This window comes from Peromyscus maniculatus, chromosome 1 (assembly GCF_049852395.1).
Source record: "Peromyscus maniculatus bairdii isolate BWxNUB_F1_BW_parent chromosome 1, HU_Pman_BW_mat_3.1, whole genome shotgun sequence".
Classification (NCBI taxonomy): Eukaryota; Metazoa; Chordata; class Mammalia; order Rodentia; family Cricetidae; genus Peromyscus; species Peromyscus maniculatus.
The window spans coordinates 186,407,614-186,430,103 of record NC_134852.1 but is presented as its reverse complement, the minus strand read 5'-3'; the positions used below and the strand labels follow the sequence as shown (position 1 = coordinate 186,430,103).

The following is a 22,490-nucleotide window of genomic DNA, read 5'->3' as shown; positions in this document are numbered from 1 at the left end:
TGATGCTCTCCTGTTTCTAAGGACTTGCGTTTGTGAAAGGGAAGAGGAAACTGGAAAGTGAAACTGACTTAAAATCAACAGGAGAGGAAAAAGAAACTTAATGCTGAGATCATCTATGACTCAGCCCTGTTTCCCAGACTGAAGCAGCACAAAGCAGACTTGCCTTTACACATGGTGTTTATGAAAACAGAGTTCCATGCGATAGTTCAAATTCAGACATTGCTGCTATGTACATGAACTTGGATAGCTGTGGAATTCTGGTTGGTTGTTTGACTTAGCAGCTTGCTACTATTAATGGCATAAGAGGTTAAGTGCACTCCTGGTTGACCCATGCATTTGCCTTGCTTTGGTAGGCTTCACTTAGCAAAGGCACTACAAATATAAAATTTTCAAAGATCTTGTATGGTTCTATTATTTAGAACTCAATGCCCGCTTTTGATCTAGTGGGACTTGAAACCTTATAATACCAAATGAAAGAGGATGTACCTGCCTCCTTTTTCTTCTTTGCTCTGATTTAAAAGGAAATTGTATGTTGAACATTTGCACATTGTAAGCATATTGATTTTAGAGATGTTGCTTAGGAGTGCAGAAAAGGTCTGTGCAACAGAAGGGGTCAAGTTAGGCAAAGCACACATAGATTCAGTTGTTTCCTCTTCTCAGAATGAAAGAGATTCTGATTGACTGGTTGGTTGGTTGGTTGATCAACTGATTCATTAATTTCTCTCCCTTTTTCTCTCTCTCTCTCCTGTATGCACAGAGGCCAAAAGAGGACATTATATCTGATAGGAACTGTAGCCATGCCCCAACGACTGTGCATGTGCTGGTGAGACACTTAGTCATTTATGTCCTACGTAGTCCCTGCGCTGTGTGGTCACATAATTTGTGCGCAGTGTGATCATGTAATCTATGCGCATACGTGGTGTAGCTATGTAGGCCCATATACACATGCATGGGGTAGTCCATAAAAGGTGGATCCCATGTACCCTCCTCCCTCTTCCTCACATGTCTCTCAAATAGGCCTAAGCACACCTTTCCTGTACCTCCCTTCTCCTAATAAACTCTTACAGTGGGTTTTGTTGTGCCTTGTGACTTTTCCTCACAGGGTAAACAGTGCTGCATAAAACTAACAATATCCCCTGGAGCTGGAGTTACAGGTGGCTGAGCTGCTCAGCTTGGGTGCTGAGAACTAGACTCATGGCCTCTATAAGAGCATCAAGTCCTTTTGGCTGCTGAGACACCTCCCCAGCCCCATGGAGAACCTTACTTAACAAATACCTTCTACCATTGTAGAATGAATTCTCTGTATTCATGATTCTTGTTTTATTCTAGCTCCTGGCTCAAGAAGTGCACTTGATTTTGCTATGTATGAGTAACAGTTGCGTGTGATAACTAGACAGTGTTATTTGTCATTAATCATTTTCCCCATTAGTGGAAAAAAATTGAAATTTATTATAGTAAAATAAAAAAACCCTCCCTTTTAAGAAATGTGTAAAAGTGAAAAGTTGACTTTACACTAATCAAAACATTTAGAACCAAAGGTATCTGTGAGAACTCTGCCTTCCTGAGAATATTGCCTCAGCTTAAGCATCTTCTCAGCCCTCAGATTTCACATTAAACACCCACTTCCATATGTTTAAGAGAAGATGAGTCACAGGATGCACAATTATGTGTTAGGCACTTTCATGACATCTTCAATCTTGATACAGAAGGCTCATCTCTTGAACATTAAGCTATAAACACAATTTCAAGCACTTGGCTTTGCTTCAGAAATGGTTTTGGCCAATTGAAGAAGCCAACAAATTACCTACAGATAAATGAAGCATCAGAATGTAATAAAGATTTATCTTGCTCAATCAGGCACCCTAGGGTCAAGAATCCTCCTGCTCTTGATACTTACTGACTTCTGAGCTGAATGTTAATGAAGGAAAACAGACTTTTCATTTAAGGACCCTTATCACTCTATGCACAAAGTCACAGCATAAAGTCATGAACCAAAGACAACCTCTAAATAATCTTCATGATAGCAGGCACAAAGCCATGGCCTCCCAGCAAGTAGGAAGCCATTCTAGCCAAAGGAAGTTAAGTTGTCATGATGAAGAGTTAGTTATCTGTACTCTCATGTTCACTGTAACAGTATTCAAAATAGTCAGGATATGGGAATGTGGTAGTTTGAATGTAATTGACCCCCATAATCTCATAAGGAGTGGCACTATTAAGAGGTGTGGCTTTGTTGAAGTGGGTATGGCCTTGTTGGAAGAAATATGTCACTGTGGGGGAAGACTTTTGAGGTTTCCTATGCTTAGGATACTGCTGAGTGTCTCAGTCTATTTCCTGTTGCCTGCAAGATGTAGCACTCACCGGGCGGCAGTGGCACACACCTTTAATCCCAGCACTCGGGAGGCAGAGCCAGGTGGATCTCTATGAGTTCGAGGCCAGCCTGGTCTACAGAGAGAGATCCAGGACAGGCACCAAAACTGCAGAGAAACCCTGTCTGGAAAAAACAAAAACCAAAACAACAGCAAAAAAAGATGTAGCACTCTTAGCTCTAGTACCACATCTGCCTGCACAGTGCCATGCTCTCTGCCATGATAATAAAGAACTGAACCTTTGAAACTGTAAGAGAGCTACCCCAATTAAATGTTTTACTTTATAAGAGTTGCCATGGGCATGGTGTCTCTTCCCAGCAATAAAAACCCTAACTAAGACAGGAACCAACCTAAGTGTCCATCAATGTATGAATAGATAAAATATAGTGCAAATGTTTTATATACATATATATGTATATATATATATGCACATACACACATGTATATACACAATGGAATGCACAAACACACGCTTATACACACACAATGTAATATACAAGCACACACACATGTACACACACAGTGGAATGCATAAGCACACACACACATACACCCACAATGAAATACTATCCAGTCTTTAAAAGGAGGAGATTCTGAGATTTTCATCAACATGAATAGGTCTGGAGGATGTCGTGGAAAGTGAAATGGCCTGGACACAGAAATAATATCATAGGATTTCATGTATATGCAGAATCTAAAAATGAACTCAGAAATCAGAGAGCAGAAGGGATATAAGCAGGTTGTGATGGAGTTAGGGACTGGAGGGTCATGAGTCAGAGGATATACAATTTTAATTTTTATTCTTTTTATTTAAATGAACTGTATTTTTTAATTAAAGATTTACTTTTATTATTTTTAATTACATGTGCATGTGCGTGCATGCATTTGTGTGTGTGTGTGTGTGTGTGTGTGTGTGTGTGTGTGTGTGTGTGTGTGTGAAGTGTATGGGCACCCCCAGAGGCCAGAAACAGAAAGGGATCAGATTCCCTGAAGGTGGAGTTTCAGGTGGTTGTGAGTCACCTACTTTGGAGCTGGAAACTGAATCTGGGTCCTCTGAAAGAGCAGTAAACACTTAATTTCTGAATCATCCCTCTAGCTCACTAAATTTAATTTAAAGACAGAGGCTGCAGAAAGGGAAGCAGAAAGGCTTTCCAAGTGCTCTTGATTATCACCTGTGCAAACAGTTGATAGCATCGTGTTGCAGTCTACAAGGATCTCAGGGATTTCCAGCTTTGCAATGGAATGAAATTTCTATTTAAAAGATTCATCCAGTTCAGAAATGACGCAAACCTAGGCACACTCTAGTTTTCACTACAGATGAGGCCATAACAGAAGCTTTGGGGTTGGTGTTCTATTTTGCTTGTTCCATATTGTCCTTTGAAAAACTGGCCCAAGGGTTCCAAAAGAGGAAAGGCAGAATTGGCTATTCATTTCACAAACCTTTAGTAAACCCCATTCTGACTTCCTATGGCTGTGTGAGGGACCAGCCCCCAGCAGTGCAGAGCTCAAAGAGAATTCACAGAGTCAGTGCATACTAACACTTTTTCATCTGAGGGGGTAAAGGGGGAAATGACACTCACACTTTCTTTTGATGGTTTCCTTCTGTATTCTTCTGCTGTATTCTGATTCTGTACTCTGTATTCTCTTTTCTTATCTCTATCCAGAAATATCCCTTCTGTCTCTCTTGATGGTTTCCTTCTCCTTCTAACTTTCTTGATGTTCTCCTCCTAATTCTCTCATTCTTGATGTTTTCCTTCTAACTCATTTTTAACTCTATCTTTATTCTTTCCCTTGCAGATTATATACCCAAGCAAAATCTTTCAGGCAATATAAAAATTACAATGTGGTTACAATCTGTTTTTCAAGTGAATGATTAAAATGAATACAAGTAAAAACCAGCATGTTTTCCGTATCTTTTACATGATTAAACTTTTTATGTACTACAGGTGAAAAACAAACTATCCCAAGAACCCATGTACATTCCTACACAAGAAACTTGTTATAGATTACCAGTGTGTAAGCAAGTAAGATAGTCTTTTACTGGCAGGCTGTGTTTTGTGGTTAAAAAGAAAGGACCAATCACTTTATTACTTATCTTGAAAGGTAATCTTATAAGGAATCATAAAGGAATCACAAATCCAAACTTCCATATGTGAAAAAGAATCAGTCAGCTCTACTTTAAATCTTTAGGATGCATACCCACTCATTAATAGATTTTTTTATATCAGGAAATTGAGGGCAAAAAATAGGTATAAGAAATAATGATCACTTTTGGTCATCAACCAATCCTAGCAAGAAAGGCACATCAGCTAATGATAATTGGGCTGCTTTGTTCTTATTCCCTGACCTTAAAGAGTTCCTTATTCAACTATGTGTTTTTCTAAAACTTTAGATTGTCTTGGGTTTTTCACCTCAGAGCTATTTGACAAAAACATTTCAGTCTAACTTTAAGTTATTTTCAAAGCTTTGTTTCAGCTATGACATACTCTGAAATCCGTGAACACAACTCCCAATATTAAGATTAAAAGAATTTGAGCCAGCCTGGTTCCTGAGGACTTAATTCTTTTCCTTAATCATTAATCTGAACTTATAGGCCCTAGCTGTGTGATACTTCCTTGCATTTATTTTTATCATCAGAACTCTATTTAAACTATTATTATTATTAATTATTATTATTATTATTATTATTATTATTATTATTATCAATTAGACAGCACAGCTTAGGAAGAAATCGTCTTCATAATAATCCACAGGTAAAAATGACCAGTAGAATGTGATGTTTCTATGAGATAAACACACTGCATTACAGGCAGTGGGGATCTCCACCCCATTCACACCATACCAGATACCAGAGAAAGATGGCAGCAGCAAACATGTGAAGGCACAGCAGAAAGAAAAGACATTCTGGAGTCGGGGCCTTGCTTATCTGAGATTCACCCATCAGGGATTCGTCTCCTGGTGGGTTGACACCCTGAAGTCAATTGCCATCTGTTGCCCCTCTGACATGGCCACCAGCAATTTCCAATCTTTTTTGTTGTTGTTGTTTTTGTTTTTCGAGACAGGGTTTCTCTGTGTAGCTTTGTGCCTTTCCTGGAACTCACTTGGTAGCCCGGGCTGTCCTTGAACTCACAGAGATCTGCCTGGCTCTGCCTCCCAAGTGCTGGTATTAAAGGCGTGCACCGCCGTCGCTGCCTCCCGCCGCTGCCTTCCGCAGCCGCCGCTGCTGCCACCATTCCAATCTTAAGTCCTTGTACTAGGTATCTAAAGGGGGGTGTGGTATACAACTGTTAATGCCTGATACCTGCTGCACTTAGGTACATCTAAGAATCTCAATCAGTTTTCCTCTTCAGTCCCCCCCCCATATAAAAGTGCAGATTATCAGCAATTAGGCAGCCACACTGTAAATCATAAGGAAAATTTCTTACTTGTTAAGTCTAAGTCCCCTCTCTGAAATAGGTGAAGGAGGTAGTGTTGTTAGAAAGAAGAGCCAAGATTATGTAGTCTTTAGTTGAAACCATCATTCCCAGGTTGATGCTGGTCTGATGGTATCCATGGGGAGGGATGCTAAAACAAGTCTCATTGGGACTGTAACACTCCCATGGCTTCTGCTCTCACTGGATGGATATAGTGTGAGTCTACTGGCATGGACTGATATGGTTTGGATATGGACTGTTCCACAAAGGCTCCCATGTTGAAGGGTCTGGAAGGCTCTGATAGTTTAGTCCACTGGTGGTTTTCTAGTTTGATGGCCTCGCTGGAAAGTGATGGAAACTTGTGGATGAAGTAGGTCACTGGACACATGTCCTTGGGGGTGATAGCTTGTTTCAAGCCATTCTTTGCTTCACTCTTAACCTTCCTGGTCTCCATGGCATGAGTGCTCTTCTCAGCATGCCCCTCTGCTGCCACAATCCCATAAAATACAGAGCTAACCAATCATGGCTTTAACCTCTGAGACCACCAACCGAAATAACCCTTCCCTCTTTTCACTGTTTCTCTCAGGATTTGTCACAGCAAGGGAAAACTGACAGGGAGTTGTGGGGAGGAAACAGGAAAGCAATCATGACGCGGTCTGCTGTTCAGGGACTGGCTCTGAGCCTGACAAAGAAAGAGGGCTACAAGAAGAAGCTAGGAGGGGGCTTTTCACCAAGGGAAGTTGTTAGTTAAGAGCAAGCTGGAGATGAGAAGTTTCTCACTTCTTCACTCACACAAACAAACACACCTAAAACCATCCTTGACTCTCACAGAGTGCAAACCCAATGCAGGGACCCAAGATACACAGAAGCAGTTTTGTGGTCAATGCTGATGTGTAGGCTTTGGAGTAGGACAAACAGCAGGTAGAGTCCCATCATTTCACAGGCTTGTTTGTTAGCACTTGGGGCAGCTTTATTGGGAACTTGTCACTTGGTGAATATACAAGAAAAGATGTGAGAAAGTAGCCAAATCACCCCTCCTGATTGATGCTGAAGGGGTGAAATGGGAAACCAAGGGACTCAAGGCAGAGGGCACACAAGTGTACTGCCAGGTTCACTTTTATTGTTGCATCTCCTTTGATAACAGATACCAGTTTGCATTTCCCCATGGAAGTCTTATTCACAGTCCAGCATGTCCAAGGTTGCTATTTTCCTTCAGAAAAATATCTGAGGCCTGGGAACTTCATTTGACCTAACTATTTTTTAGAAATTGAGGAGGACTGCAGGCATTTCTGCGTCTCTTCCCACATTTGCTGGCACTCCAGATTTCCCTTCTAAAGAAATATCAACATCAGCTGTTTTCATGTCTGTTTCATACATTTGTTACATCCTCATCTAACCTTAGGGAGAGGAATGCCATTCCCTGAAGATGTGGTCAAGCTATGTCCTAAAATCCTTCCGTGGTCTCTGATTGGGTTCTTGCCTTGAATTCCTGTCTGGGCTTCCCTCAACATTGGCCTGTAACTCGTTAACTAAATAAACCTCTCCAGTTGGTTTGTTCTGTGTTGTCACAGCAACAGAAAGGCAAACTAGGACAAAAGTCAAGACAGAGTGTTTCCCTGTGCACCAGATGTATAATATCAGACATCTGATATAAAAAAAGAAAAAACAGACACTTAAGACTGAAAAAAAAATGCTACTGTTTATTGTCAATACTTGTGTCTAAAACTGAGACGGTACAGGAAAATTTCTATTGAACCAGAACACTACATAATGTTCTATTACATGTTATTTATTAACAAAGTGTATTATTTTTCCAGAAATTCAAATGCTGAATATTGATGGACTTAAATGCATACAAAACTTTTTTATATTTATTTTTATGTTATTTGCATTGGTGTTTTACCTGCATGTATGTCTGTATGAAAGCATTGGCTACTCTGGAACTCGAGTTACAGACAGTTATGAGCCACCATGTGGGTGCTGGAAATTGAACCTGGGTCCTCTGGCAGAGCAGTTAGTGCTCTTAACCACTGAGCCATCTCTCCAGCCCTCACATGCAAAAGTTTTTATTATTTAAAATAACATGGAACTTTGTTACAGCTGTTAGAATGTTTGGTTTTAACAATCTATGAATCTAATATATTTTAATTGCTGAATAAAATGTTAAAATATACTTAAAGGCAAACTAATCCCAACAGAGAAACATTTTCTAGCCCAGAGGGTGGCTGACAGCCTCCTGCTGGGCCAGCTGACTCTGTGATGCTTCACACCAATCTTAATGTTGAGGTCGTTCAAGATCTACCTAGGAAATGCCGATTACCAAGTTTGTGATGTTCCTGAGTATTTTCTCAGTGTTAAAAGAAGTTTTTATATTTCTTAGTATGCAACATTTCTAATGGAGGAAAAAATTGCCCCCCCCCACCCCAGTACTCATGCCATTTTCTGAGTCCCTTATCCAGGCTTTCAGTCACCAAGTTATTCTCCTATTCAACGGCCTTCCTAGCTTCCATCATATGGGTTCATTAGAGCACTTTTAAATAAAAGAAGTATTCATTTGACAGAGACTTTTTCCTAATAGTGACTATACATTTTTTCTTCGTGGGTTTGTAATCGTCAAGGATAACTCAGCGTTCTCTTCATCTGGTCTCCACTGGGGTTTCCACAGGAATTTGGAATAAATATTTCAGTTGCCACTATGGTAGATAATAGTGGCTGCACAGGCATATACACATTCAAACTAACAAGATAATGCACATAATCACTAAATATTTACATCTATAATTCTCATCATCCTCCACCTCCCTTTCTAGGTCATGCTCAGACTGACCTCCAACTCACTGAAATCCCCCTGTCTCAGCTTCCAAGTACTGGGATTACAGTCCTGAGCCACTTCTCCTGGCTCCTCAGCTACTTGATAGACATTGTTATCTCTGTAGAACAAGGCTCTGCAATATCTAAAATAATCCAAAGATGGAAAACTCACCCATATGAAGAATTTGGCTGCTTTGTATAAACACAGAAACAAACCCAAGGCTAGCCTCCACAGAGGGTGATTAAAAAATTGCTACCATGGAAACCATTTCTAAGAAATAGAAAGAGATCTAGACTGTTTGCCAGGCCCCTGTATCTGTGTCTCCAACTGGTCCCGTTCACAGAGCTCTCCCTGATGCAGCAATTCAGGCACTCACATCTGAGAGTAGGGTTCCCAATAATCCTGACAATATTATAGCCAGTGTGCTAGTCCATGTTTATTCCATGAAGTTGTTAAATATTTTGAATGACGACTTGATAAGGGTTGACATTTTCCTTCCAGCAGTAGCCCTGGGAGTACCACGTCGCTACTATTCATCCCCTTCTTCATGCAAAGATGCCAAAGGAGCAGGCTTTTCAGAGTCCACTTCCCTCTCAGAGTCCTTGGCAGCTTGCTGGCTTTCTTCAGTCAACTCCTGAAGAAATGCCAAGATGTGCAAGGCCTCAGAATCAAATTCATTTGTAGAGAGTCGTCTTAGGGCAATTTTTTGAAGTTTATTTTTCATCTTTTCTTTAGGCTTCGTCTCCTGCCTTATTTTCACACCCTCTATATAATGGTGGATGGCCTTGTCTTCACGCTTCATTTGAAAAAACTGAAAATTGCCATACTGTAGGTGGAGCAATTGTTTAAGTCCAGGAGTGAGCTCCTTGTTGAATTCTTTCTGGAAGTAATAATCGGCCTCTTTGTACTGATGTGTCATGGTATAAAGACCAGCAAGATAGCCACAGGAACGTTCGTGCATCTCCTTCATCTCCTCGGCTTTCCTTAAGTGAGAAATTGCTAGTTGCATTAGTTCCTGTAACTTCTCTCTATTCCCATTCAATGCAATTTCTCTTGTGTTAGCTATTTGAAGGACTTTTGATCTATAGCAGCACCCAATATGGTAATGTACATAGGCATTGTTTGGCAGGGATTCTAAAGCCTTTCTAAGCAACTGTATAGCTCTGTCCTGGTCATGTATCTTGTAATAAAACCTGGCTGCACTGAGCAGTACGTCTGTCGCTGCTTCTGGGGCGTTCCTTAATGCTTCTTCAACTAGTTCCTTTCCTTGATTTTCATGTGTCATCATCTCAAGCTTCAGTGCCAAGAGGACTTTAACATAAGGGTTGTGGGGAGACAGTTTAATGGCTTGCTTCAGAGAGTCAATGGAGCCCTGCCATGCTGGCCAGTAGTCCAGACGATAGTTAGCGATGGCCCATCCGGAGGTGAATTCTGGGTTCTTTGGGTCCTTTTCCAGAGCCTTCTCAAAACACACCTTCACTCTCTCATTTTGGTTGCGGGTACACTTCAATCGGGCCCACCCTTCTTCACAGTCAAGCTCAGGACTCTCCATCCTGTAGGGACTGGAAAACTTCTCACAGACCTGTTTCACCTTGTCAAGATAAGCCTGTGCTTTTGAGAGATGGCCCATGTGATAGTAAACCCAAGCATAGTTTCCCCAGGTGACCAGACTTCTGACTTCTACTTGGTCAGGATGCTGTTGTTGGATGAAGTCTTCCGCTTCCCCTAAGCACTTCAGCGCTTCCTCATTCTGACCTCTGCGGTGCTTTACATAGGCCAGTATGTTGCACATTGTGGCTTTACATTCACCGTTCTGAAACTCATCCTTGTTAAATACCCTGTCCTCAAACTCATCCAAGGACTCATCTCCTGCTATCAAGTTCCAGGTGAAATGGCATTTTAGCTGCTGTAGCCTGCTCTCCAAGGATTTCTCAGTGGTAGTGCTGTGGGATAGAAGAAAAGAAAGAGTCATCTGGGGAACACACCACACAAGGGGTGGGATCACAGCAAATATTCTTTTCCTTCTAAACACTGTTAATCTAAACCTAACCAAGGGACATGCTTTCCTTTCCTTTCTCCCAATATTTGACTTGAGTATGAATTACTGCATAGGAAAGCATGCATTGCTCACTTTAGGCAGAAGAGTCAACAGAAGGAAGTGAGTCAGTCCTAGATGGAGTCTGGGTTTCCCAGAAAGACTACTTCTTTGAGCTAGCTCTTGCCTTTGCTTCGGAGGCTCTTCCAGCTCCAGAGCAGCTTTAGGGTTACCTGTGAAGCTTTTTTTTTTTTTAAGAAATAATAACTTTATTTCTTCTTTTCTATTAGCTTCTTATTTACCATTGAAACTCTTAGCTACACGTTTGTATTCCTTTGACACTTCACAGTACAGAGACCAAATTCTTTGTTATCTTAGAAATTCAAATCCACTTTAGCTCCTTTCTTTCTCTTTGAGAAGCCAAATGCTTTCTATTTCCCATTATTACAACTTTTAAGATTTTTTAAAGGAAGAATGGTTTATTTTGATTTGTGATTTAAAAAGGTTCAGTCCATCTTGACAGGGAAGGAATGGTGGGTTTCATGGCAGCAGGAGCATGTGACTGGACCTCCTCACACCCCAGTGAATCAGAAAACAAAGAGTAGGGATGGTGGGGCTCATCTAGTTTTCTCCTTTAATTACAAGATTTTTTTAAAAAGTATGTGTGTATTTTATGTGAGGGTATGAGAACGTGAGTGTGGTATCCACAGAGGCCAGCAGAGGGCACTGTACCCACTGGAATTGGAACTACAGACAGTTGTGAGCTATCTGACATGGGTGTAGGGAACAGAACTAAGCTCATCTAGAAGGGCAGTATTGGATTGTAATTGTCCAACTGTCTTTCCATCCCTCTTCCAACTTTTAATATGGCTTTAACATGTTTTCTTTGTTTAGCCTATCATCTTGAGTGCATCTTTTGATTTACACATTTTTACTCTCTTCTGCTGTTGGATTATTCTGTTAACCATTTATTAAAAGATAGTTATAAACTTTGTTTTAAAATTTTTTATTTTGCATCTTCTAGTTTGCATTGGTTGCCTCTTTCCCTGCCCTCTTCTCTTTCTCGTTCTTTGCCCTCATTCCTCTCTCAAATCCTCCGTGTGCAGGATTCCCACTTTCACTTTTACATCACATGTGTTCTGGTACCCTCCCTCTCTCCTCCTCTCTTTTAACGCCTCTTTTCTGTCTTCTCCTGACCCTGATCCCATTTCTACTTCCCTGACATCTATACACATTTCCATAAATATACATATGTGAAGCTAAGATTTATAAATGAGAGAGGACATGCAATGTTTGCCCTTCTGAATCTGGATTTTTCTTACTTAATATGATATTTTCTAGTTCCACCCATTTTTCTGCAAATTGCATAATTTCATTTTGTTCTTTTAAAAATACATTTAATTAAAATATAACTGCATCACTTCCCTCTTTCCCTTATTTCCTCCAGCTCTTCATGTGTCTGCTCCCTCCAACTCTTCCCATGCTCTCCCACTCTCAAATTAATAGCCTCTTTTTCTTTGAGTATTGCTACATATATTTGGATATATATATGCACAAATCTATAAATACAATCTGCTGAGTCCACCTTTTTTGTGTATGTGGTCTTGGGGCTGACTAGTAACCAATTAGGCAGTTCATCCCTTGGAGAGGCTAGTTAGTCCTTTAATTTTTTTTAATGGCTGAATAAAATTCCATTGTATGTACCACATCTTCATTATTCATTCATCGTTGTTGGACATCTAGGCTGATTTCATTTCCGGTTTTTGTGAGGAAAACACATTTGTTTGCAACCAAACATGGATGACCTGTAATAAATTAAAGTCCTTTGGACCTCTGCTCATTTTCACTGCCTATGTCTTATTTTCAGTCATTCTTGAATTTTACCCATTTTACCATCTTTGAGATATTTCATCTACTAGTTGTATTATGTATGCTAGCAATGCCTCAAGCTTTTATTTGGAAGGAAATGTAGTCTCCATACCCCTCCCCCATTTCTACTTCTTTCATTGGTGATTTCTCACTTAGGTGACTTACTAATGCTTTTACATTATTATTTTAATTTCCCTTTGAATTTTATTCTCTCAGGTATTTTTTTGTTGTTGTTTGGTTTTTTTCTTGTTTTTTGTTTTGTTTTGTTTTGTTTTGTTTTGTTTTAATACCCAGGGTAGAAATTGTGGCTGCAGGGGAGGTTTATAGGTATCTAGTTCCTTTTCTTTGGGGGAAGAACTCTTTTTTCTTTTTTTCAGGGTACCCTTGTGACTCTGAAAGATTTTTCCATCCTGTCAGATTCCCTTCAGTCTTACCCATAAATAGACAAGGAAATAAACAGGAAACAAACTAACCCAGCACAGAAGCCTCTGGAGTGCTGTGTATCCTCGTTTACTTTTCCATGCTGTCCTTAAGTCAGCTATGTATTCTATCATGACAGTTTCTGACCTGTACAACTGATGGCTGGAAAGCCACATAAAGCGACAAGGGTCATGTTTGAACTGAACTGACTGTACTCAGCCCCTCTCTTTTACTATTTACCTTTCACCTTGCAACCACTCACGTTTTTGTTGGGCCAGAGTTAGGGTTACCAGGTAGGACAGAGATCTGAGAGATGGTGAGTGAGAGGAGCTCCTTCCTTCCTGTGCTCTGTTTAGTTCACACCCCTTGTGTAATTCTGAGATTAATTCAGCAATTACAAGTAAAATTCAGATTAGCAGGAAGCAGGGTTAGTGGTCCAAGTACATCTTTAACAATAAAGAAAACTAAAAAGAACACTTCTGTTAAATAATTTTTTTTTTTTTTTTTTTTTTTTTCGAGACAGGGTTTCTCTGTGTAGTTTTGCACCTTTCCTGGAACTCACTTTGTAGACCAGGCTGGCCTTGAACTCACAGAAGTCTGCCTAGCTCTGCCTCCCTAGTGCCGGGATTAAAGGCGTGCATGCGAAACCACTTCCTGGCAATAATATTCTTAATAGGTACTCTCAATTTAATTTTATAACTAGAGAGGGGGGTAGAGAATTCACAAGAGCAATTCTCCCAGATCCATCTTTACAAGAAGTCCCTGCTAGATCAAACAACTCTCTCTGGCCTCAGTTCTCAGCCGCCAGCTAAGCAGATCTGCTGGAAGCAACTGAGCATTTCTAGGACATATTTACAGCTAAAGAGACAGAGGTGTGAAAGGCAATAAACTAACACAGAAACAGGACGGGCCTCTCTGGACCGTGGCGGCTTAGGATTTGCATCCGCCATCAAGGCTGACAACGTTTTCCTCACCGCCGGAGAAAGGGAAGACATACCTCATGGTTGCTGTGTGTCTCTCAGCTGTGTTGAAGGGCTCAGTGACGGCTGCAGCACGCTCCAGTCTTCCTCCTCAGACTCCCAATGAAGTGCTGCAGACCCATATATAACAGCAGCTGTGGGTTTCCTTTCCTGTTCCCCGGCAGCCGACCCACAGAAGAGAAATTGAAACCAGAAAGTAAAACTGATGTCACTTTCTGTGGACAGATGAGCTGAAAAAGAGGCCAGGCTTTCAGGGCCCAGCTTTGTGCTGTGAGTCAGAATGTGTTGATGTCTTAGGTTTGCAACACAAAGGGTGATCAGCCGGGAGAAGGAGACCTTTACCCCAGCATCCTGCTGCATTATTGCCATGATAGCCCATCCTCACTCTTAGCACCCTTATGACCCACAGGCCACTGTAAGGAGCAGTTTCTATCCCCCAGGGCAGGGTTTTTTTTTTTTCCTCTGGTTCATTCACTAAGCTGAAACTCCTTTCCTTCAATGGTAGGTGCACCCTCCATGGTGTGGCAGGAATTCCAAATGCAGATATTGAAGGAATGGACACCCAGTTCCAAGCCTGGGCTCTGATATCCATCTATCTGCATTTCTATTCTGTGGCTCCCTGGGGGAAATTACTGTCTGCTTCTGCTTTAGCTTCCCCTGTTTTGAATTGGGAACAATACTGCTACCAGATCGCCATGGTGATGGGAGGATTAAGTGGGTGGGTGAATGAAATGCTCTAGAATCATACCTGGAACCCAGTGACTAGTATAATTAGTAACCAAAGTCATTAGCCAGAAAACAAAAGGGGCAAACTTTTGGATGTTTTTTCCAGAGCATGACCTGGTCTGGCATTCCATGACCTGTCACAATCACGAACAATCCTGAGGCAAATAATCTCTAAGGCATTCCCTTCATTCCTGGCTCCCTTGGGACCCACCTTGTGAGGCAGCTTGTTAGTTAGCATGTGAACATCCAGATGTGCAGCAGCAGCTCTCTTGTTTGGGATAAAAGAGAAATGTGCTGTCCTTGTTTTTCCCTTATTTAGAGCTGTGATGGTTAATCTTGGCAGTCTGCTTGTCTCGCTCGGTACAGCACACTTCTGCCTCTGACTGTGGAAGTGTTTCCAGAAAACACTGGCAAATGGGAAAGTAAACTGTAGATGTAACCAACCGTCTTATTAAATAAGAAACACAGAACCAATGTAAAAGAGAAAGCCAAGAGATCAGAGCTCAGAGCTAAAATCTCACCCTTCCTCCTGCGGTGGTTCCAGCTTCCCGAAAGAGAGCTATTTCCCTGTGTGTAAGTCGTTTCATAGTCTTTTATTCTGCATTCTCATTGGTTGTAAACCCAAACATGTGACTGCCTCGTCACTGTCTGTATGTACAGCCCCCCAGGTCTTAAAGGCATATGTCTCCAATGCTGGCTGTATCCCTGAACACACAGAGATCTATGGGATTAAAGGCGTGCGCCACCACAGCCACACTCTGTCCATGGCTCTAATAGCTCTGACCCCCGAGCAACTTTATTTATTAACATACAATCAAAATCACATTTCAGTACAATTAGAATACCACCACAGTAAACAAGATGGAGAAGGCCTGTGACCTGAATAACAGTAGCACCATCCTACAGGATGAAACCAAAACATGGCAGAAGGGGGAAGCCGGCATGAGCACCCATGATCAACCCTACTTGACCTCTTAAACTTTTGTAATGCTACCCTCTCCCATGAACACTCCATGAAGACTCAGGTTCTTCAACCTTTGAGCACCAATGTCCACCAGGACTTATGCAGGGGCCTTCTAGGCCTCAGCCCTGGAATGGAGTGTCATCATTGGTCCCATTTATTCTCAGATATTCAGCTACTTGGCCTAAGCAGTCACTGGTTTTCTGGGCTCTCTACAGAAGGACACTGTGGGAATATACAATTGTGCAAGGCAACCTAATACATCCCTATTAAAACCTGTTGGGAAACTCTGACCCATATAATACCTTTGAAGACAGAAGAATTACAGAATATATGGACCCAAAGGTCAAAAGATAATAACACAATTTCCCGATGTGTTCTCTGGATCACACGAAGGCCAACTCCTGAAAGTGTATTCTCACCTGCTTCATTTCCTTCTGTACTCACTGACAAATCAAAATGTTTAAAATGATCTTCCAAATGAACTTCAACAATTAAGGTAGTCAGTCAACCAGCTTTGCATCTCTATTTTCTTCCTCAAAATTTACTATAGTTTAATAAAGTATCTCTCCTAAAGGTCCATGTCCTGAAGGCTTGGTCCCTAGTTGATGGTACTAATAGGCCCAATGGAAGGAAATAAGGTCATTGATAGCATGCCTCTAAAAGGGATTTGGGGGTAATAGCCTCTTCCTGTGTCATTCTTTACTTCTTGGTCACCAAGTGACAAGAGCTTCCTCTGCCCTGTTCTTTCCACTATAATGTGCTTGCTGCAGATCCAAGTGACCAAGTACTGAAACCTCTAACACCATGAGCCAAGATAAATCTTTTTCTCTTTTTAAGTTGTTTGCACCAGGTATTTTGTTATAACCACAGAAATTTAACTAACACAGAAAGAAATTCAGCATCATTTATTTTTGCTATGACCTAAATGTATCCACTAAAGTTCATGTTAGAAACCTGATTCCCATGTGCCAGTGTAGTGAATGGGGTACCTGGTGGGTGGTGGGTGTTGAGTCATAGGAGCCAATGACCAACAATGAATAGATCAATACTGTTATCATGGGAGCACATCAACCTGGGAAAACAGTTGCTTTTCTCTCTCTCTTTCATTCTCTTTGCCTTTTCACCTTGAGATTCCATACCAGGAATGATCTTGACAGATGCACTCCCTCTGTCTTCTAAATCCTGGCCGGTGGTGATATTTTATCTGTGCACCCCAATAAATAAATAATAAATAAAGCTTATCTGAGGATCAGAGGAAAAAGCCAGACACTATATTAAACACAGAAGTCAGGCAATGGTAGCACACGCCTTTTATCCTAGCATTTGGGAGGCAGAGATCCACCTGGATCTCTGCAAGTTCAAGGCCACACTGGGAACAGAGCCAGGCATGGTGGCACATGCCTTTAATCCCAGCACTAACCATAGAGGTCTGGAGGTCTGTACAGATAGACAGGAAGTGATGTAGCTGGGTAGAGAGAGAAAGTGAGATGCAGAACAGAAAGGCATATAGGCATGAGTGTACAGGAAGTAGATCTCTTTGGAAGCTGAGAAGTTGGTAAGGTGAGGTTGGCTGTGGTTTGTCCTATTACCTGATCTCTCAGTTTTTCACCCCAATGTCTGGCTATGGTTTTTTTTTTTGTTTGTTTGTTTTTTGTTTTTGTTGTTTTTTTGATTAATAAGACTATTTAGCAATTCAAGTTACACTGGCCTTCTGAACTGTGAGAAAACAAATTTGTATTTTTTATGTACTATCCAGTCCATGGCATTCTGATATTTTTTTTTAAAAAGGCACCGAGGACCTTCCTCTTCAAAGGTTTAAAAATTATGTGTATTTCTGAATCTGCATGTATATGTGTGAATGCCAGTGGAATCCAGAAAAGAACATTTGTTCCCCTGGAGCTGCCAATACAGTTGGTGCTTAGAACAGAATGCTGGTCCTCTGTAATATATATAAATAATCTCTTAGATAGAACATAATAAGTATTTGATTCAGGTTCTTTAGGATAGGACACCTTTTGGAATGATCTTTGTAATATATCATTTACCTACGCTCTAGACTTCTCTGGATTTTAGTATGTGTTTCTTGCTTGATATTGTTCGCATTGATTATAGTTCCATCTTATCAAGGTCATTATTCCTCATTACTCCTGGACGATATTTGATAACCATTCCTTTGTATGTAATCCTGTATTAAGTTAGAACCTTCTTATTTAAACAAAAAGGGGGAGATGTAGTGGCTAGCCATTCCAGCTTTGGTCTGGAAGTTCCAACTCCCATTGAGGCTTCAGTAACTATCATGCCTACAAGGCAGGGTCAAGGGAGGGCCCTGAATGGTATTGTAAAATAAAAAAAAAAAAGAGTATTTGTTTCATTCATTCATATAATCAATAAATGTTTACTGAGTATGATGTGCTACGCACTTTGCAACTGCCTCCTAGACTTTTGGAATGTATCAGTACACATGTCTCTGACTTCATGGATATAACAATCTACCAGGAAAACAAGAAAGCACACAGAACTGTTATGGAATGAATTAGGTCCCCCTTCTCTCTGGAAAATTCACATGATGACTACTTAACCCCTGGTGGTGTGCAAGGGAGTGCAATAAAGAAACGGATGGCATGAATGCTCATTGATATGGTTAAGGTTTTTATTGTAGATGGGAGAGATAAAGGGAGAGGGGGAGCACAGCCAGGGACATCTGGAGGAGTCTAGAGCAGAGAGAGAAGGAAAAAGACTGCCCATAGCCAGCACTAGAGAAATGGGAGAGTGGGAAATAATAGTGGAGATATCAAGATATAGCATAGTAAATAAGGCAAGGAGAGTAAGGGAATAAGAGAGAGTAAGTAGATGGCAAGATAGATAGAAAGCAAGATAGATAGACGATAGATAGACAGACAGATAGATAGATAGTCAGATGATAGACAGACAGACAGATAGATGAGTATAGCAAGAGCTGAGAATAATGGGAATAGCTGGGTTATAAGAAGGATGAATAGACAGGCCCGGCGGTGGCAACAGGCAGAGGCAGGTAGGCCCGGCGGCGGCGGCAGCCGGCAGAGGCAGGCAGGCCTGGTGCAGAGGCAGGTAGGCCCAGCAGGCGGCAGCCAAAACACAGTCGCAATAAAGACCAGAAACAGAGCTATTACGTGCTGAAGAGCTAGTGAAAACAAACACATAATCAAAAGCTTGGAACAGGGATGCCTCTAACCCCAACAACCAAGGAAAAAGCTATCTCCTTAGGACAGAACCAGAACGAATCTGAACACTCCGTATGAGGACAACCCAGGGCCCAGCTGCTGATCCTGTGAAACCCAACAACTTGGAAGTGTTGGTGAGACTACCCCACTCAGCTGAAACCCACCCAGGAGAGGATTCAGATGCCTACAGTTTGAAGTCTGAAGAAACAAGATCAGCTGAGGAGTTGACAAATGAACAAAACGTGACCTGGGAACACAGAAGAAGGCACTGCCCAGTCACCAAACCAGATCACCAGAATCATAAGCACATACTTCACCGACTGAGATAAGCTGCTCCTGAAGAAACAGCCCAATAGCACCAATTTAACCAAGAACTCCTAGTGAACCAAGACTAAAAGTTAGAACAAGAGAGGTACTCTCAGACACAGACACTACCAGCACCGAGCAGAGGAAGAGATGAGTAGACGCCAGTGCAAAAATACAAGCAACAACATAAAGACCTATATGGCAACATCAGAACCTAATGATTCTACACCTGCAAGACCTGAACATACCAAGACAGAAGAAACAAAAGAAATCAATCCTAAAAATGACTTTAAGAAGATGATAGAGGCCCTTAAAGAAGAAATAAAACATTCCCTTAAAGAGGAAATAAAAAATTCCCTTAAAGAGGAAATGAAAAACTCCATTAAAGAGGAAATAAAAACTTCCCTTAAAGAGGAAATGAAAAACTCTCTTAAAGAAATGGAAGAAAAAACTAACAAAAATTGGGAAGAAATCAAAGAAAGCCAAGAAAAAGCAATTAAACAGATGAAAGAAATATTCTAAGATCTGAAAAATGAATTTGAGACAATAAAGATTTCTAAACATAATAAAGGCAATTTATAGCAAGCCAACAGCAAACATCAAATTAAATGGAGAGAAACTCAAAGCGATACCACTAAATTCAGGAACAAGACAAGGCTGTCCACTCTCCCCATATTTATTCAATATAGTACTAGAAGTTCTAGCTAGAGCAATAAGACAACAAAAGGAGATCAAAGGGATACAAATTGGCAAGGAAGAAGTCAAACTTTCACTATTTGCAGATGATATGATAGTATATATAAGTGACCCCAAAAACTCTACCAGGGAACTCCTACAGCTGATAAACTCCTTCAGTAAAGTGGCAGGATACAAGATCAACTCAAAAAAATCAGTAGCCCTCCTATACACAAATGATAAAAGGGCTGAGAAAGAAGTCAGAGAAACATCACTCTTTACAATAGCCACAAATAATATAAAATACCTTGGGATAACACTAACTAAGCAAGTGAAAGACCTTTTTGATAAGAACTTTAAATCTCTAAAGAAAGAAATTGAAGAAGGTATCAGAAAATGGAAGGATCTCCCATGCTCATGGATAGGTAGGATTAACATAGTAAAAATGGCAATCTTACCAAAAGCATTCTACAGATTCAATGCAATCCCCATCAAAATCCCAACACAATTCTTCACAGACTTGGAAAGAAAAATATTCAACTTCATATGGAAAAACAAAAGACCCAGGATAGCTAAAAGAATCCTATACGATAAAGCAACTTTTGGAGGCATCACCATCCCTGACCTCAAATCTACTATAGAGCTATAGTAATAAAAACAGCTTGGTACTGGTATAAAAACCAACATACGGACCAATGGAATCGAATTGAAGACCCTGACATTAATCCATGCACATATGAACACCTGGCTTTTGACAAAGGAGCCAAAACTATACAATGGAAAAAAGAAAGTATCTTCAACAAATGGTGCTGGCATAACTGGATGTCAATATATTAAAGATTACAAATAGATCCATATCTGTCACCATGCACAAAACTCAAGTCCAAGTGGATCAAAGACCTGAACATAAATCCACTTACACAAAACTTAATAGAAAAGAAAATAGGAAGCACTCTTGAACGCATTGGTACCGAAGACCATTTCCTAAATAAAATACCAACAGCACAGACCCTGAGCACAACAATTAATAAATGGGACCTCTCGAAATTGAGAAGCTTTTTCAGGGCAAAAGGCACAGTCAATAAGACAAAAAGACAGCCAACAGAATGGGAAAAGATCTTCACCAACCCCACATCTGACAGAGGATTGATCTCCACAGTATATAAAGAACTCAAGAAACTAGACATCAAAATACAATTAAAAAATGGGCTAAAGAGCTAAACAGAGAATTCACAAAACAAGAACTACAAATGGCTGAAAGACATTTAAAGAAATGCTCAACATCCTTAATCATCAGAGAAATGCAAATCAAAACAACTCTGAGATACCACCTTACACCTGTCAGAATGGCTATGATCAAAAACACCAATGACAGCCAATGTTGGAGAGGATGTGGAGCAAAGGGAACACTCCTCCACTGTTGGTGGGAATGTAAACTTGTACAACCACTGTGGAAATCAGTATGGCGGTTTCTCAGAAAATTAGGAATCGAACTACCTCAAGACCCAGCCATCCCACTCTTGGGCATATACCCAAGGAATGCTGATACATGCTCAGCTATGTTCATAGCAGCACTATTTGTAATAGCCAGAACCTGGAAACAACCTAAATGCCCATCAACGGAAGAATGGATGAAAAAATATGGTACATATACACAATGGAGTACTGCTCAGCAGAGAAAAACAATGAAAGCATGAAATTCGCAGGCAAATGGATGGAACTAGAAAAAAACATCCTGAGTGAGGTAACCCAAACCCAGAAAGACAGTCATGGTATGTATTCACTTATAAGTGGATTCTAGATATAAAATAAAGAACAATCAGACCATAACCCATAGAACCATGGAGGCTATATATATAGCATGGAGGTCCCTACGACGACAACTGTGGCTTATAATAAATTTCGGTTTTACTCAATTATTGAAAAAAAAATAGCCAAACGAATGGAAACACATGAACTATGAACCAAAGGCTGAGGAGGCCCCAGCCGGATCAGGCCCTCTGAATAGGTGAGACAGTTGAATGTCCTGATCTGTTTGGGAGGCAACTAGGCAGTGGGACCAAGTCCTGTGCTCATTGCATGAGTTGGCTGTTTGAAACCTGGAGCTTATGCAGGGACACTTGGCTCAGTCTGGGAGGAAGGGACTGGACCTGCCTGGACTGAGTCTACCAGGTTGATCTCAGTCCTGGGGTTGGGGGGAGGCTTTGTCCTGGAGGAAACGGGAATGGGGAGTGGCTAGGGGGAAGGAGAGGGGGTGGGAGGGGAGAGAACAAGGGAATCCGTGGCTGATATGTAGAACTGAATGGTATTGTAAAATAAAATAAAAGGAAAAACGAACAAACAAACAAACAAACGAACAAAAAAACAACAAAAAGAAGGATGAATAGTTGACAGGAGGGAAGGGAAGCCTGTTAGCTGGAAGGAGTTCAGCGGAGAAGAGGAGGTGAGAAGGACTAGGACAGTAGCATGGACTTTGAAATATAGAACAGGTACTGTGATACTGATGGAGCTTAGAGGCCAGCATGAGCCTGGATATGCTGATGGTGCCATGGGTAGCCACCGTGTGTCCCTTCTGCCAGCTAAGGGAAATGACTCCTTTTGGCAGATAGGAAATGGTTTCACTCATCCTGAGTAATTCTGTCTTTTATCTAACTACCAGAAATCCTTCTATAGTCCAAGTTGAGCTCATTTCTTGATAGATGATCCGCCTTTTGGATTTTTAGG

The 22,490-nt window shown here is 40.9% G+C and overlaps 1 protein-coding gene across 2 annotated transcripts in view; it reads right to left on the bottom strand.

The window, feature by feature from the left end:
• Positions 1-7,459: 7,459 nt before the first annotated feature.
• Ifit2 (interferon induced protein with tetratricopeptide repeats 2) overlaps positions 7,460-22,490 on the bottom strand; it is a 33,059-nt gene continuing 18,028 nt past the window's right edge. Inside the window, exons 2-4 of one of the 2 annotated variants that reach the window (XM_042262795.2) lie at positions 14,833-15,028; positions 13,913-14,045; positions 7,460-10,534 (exon numbers count right to left, since the gene is read on the bottom strand). In XM_042262795.2, the coding sequence (XP_042118729.2) occupies positions 9,121-10,534; positions 13,913-13,917 (1,419 nt within the window). In that variant the 5' untranslated portion in view covers positions 13,918-14,045; positions 14,833-15,028 and the 3' untranslated portion in view covers positions 7,460-9,120. The remainder of the gene's footprint in view (positions 10,535-13,912; positions 14,046-14,832; positions 15,029-22,490) is intronic. The other variant, XM_076562536.1, reaches the window with a different exon arrangement.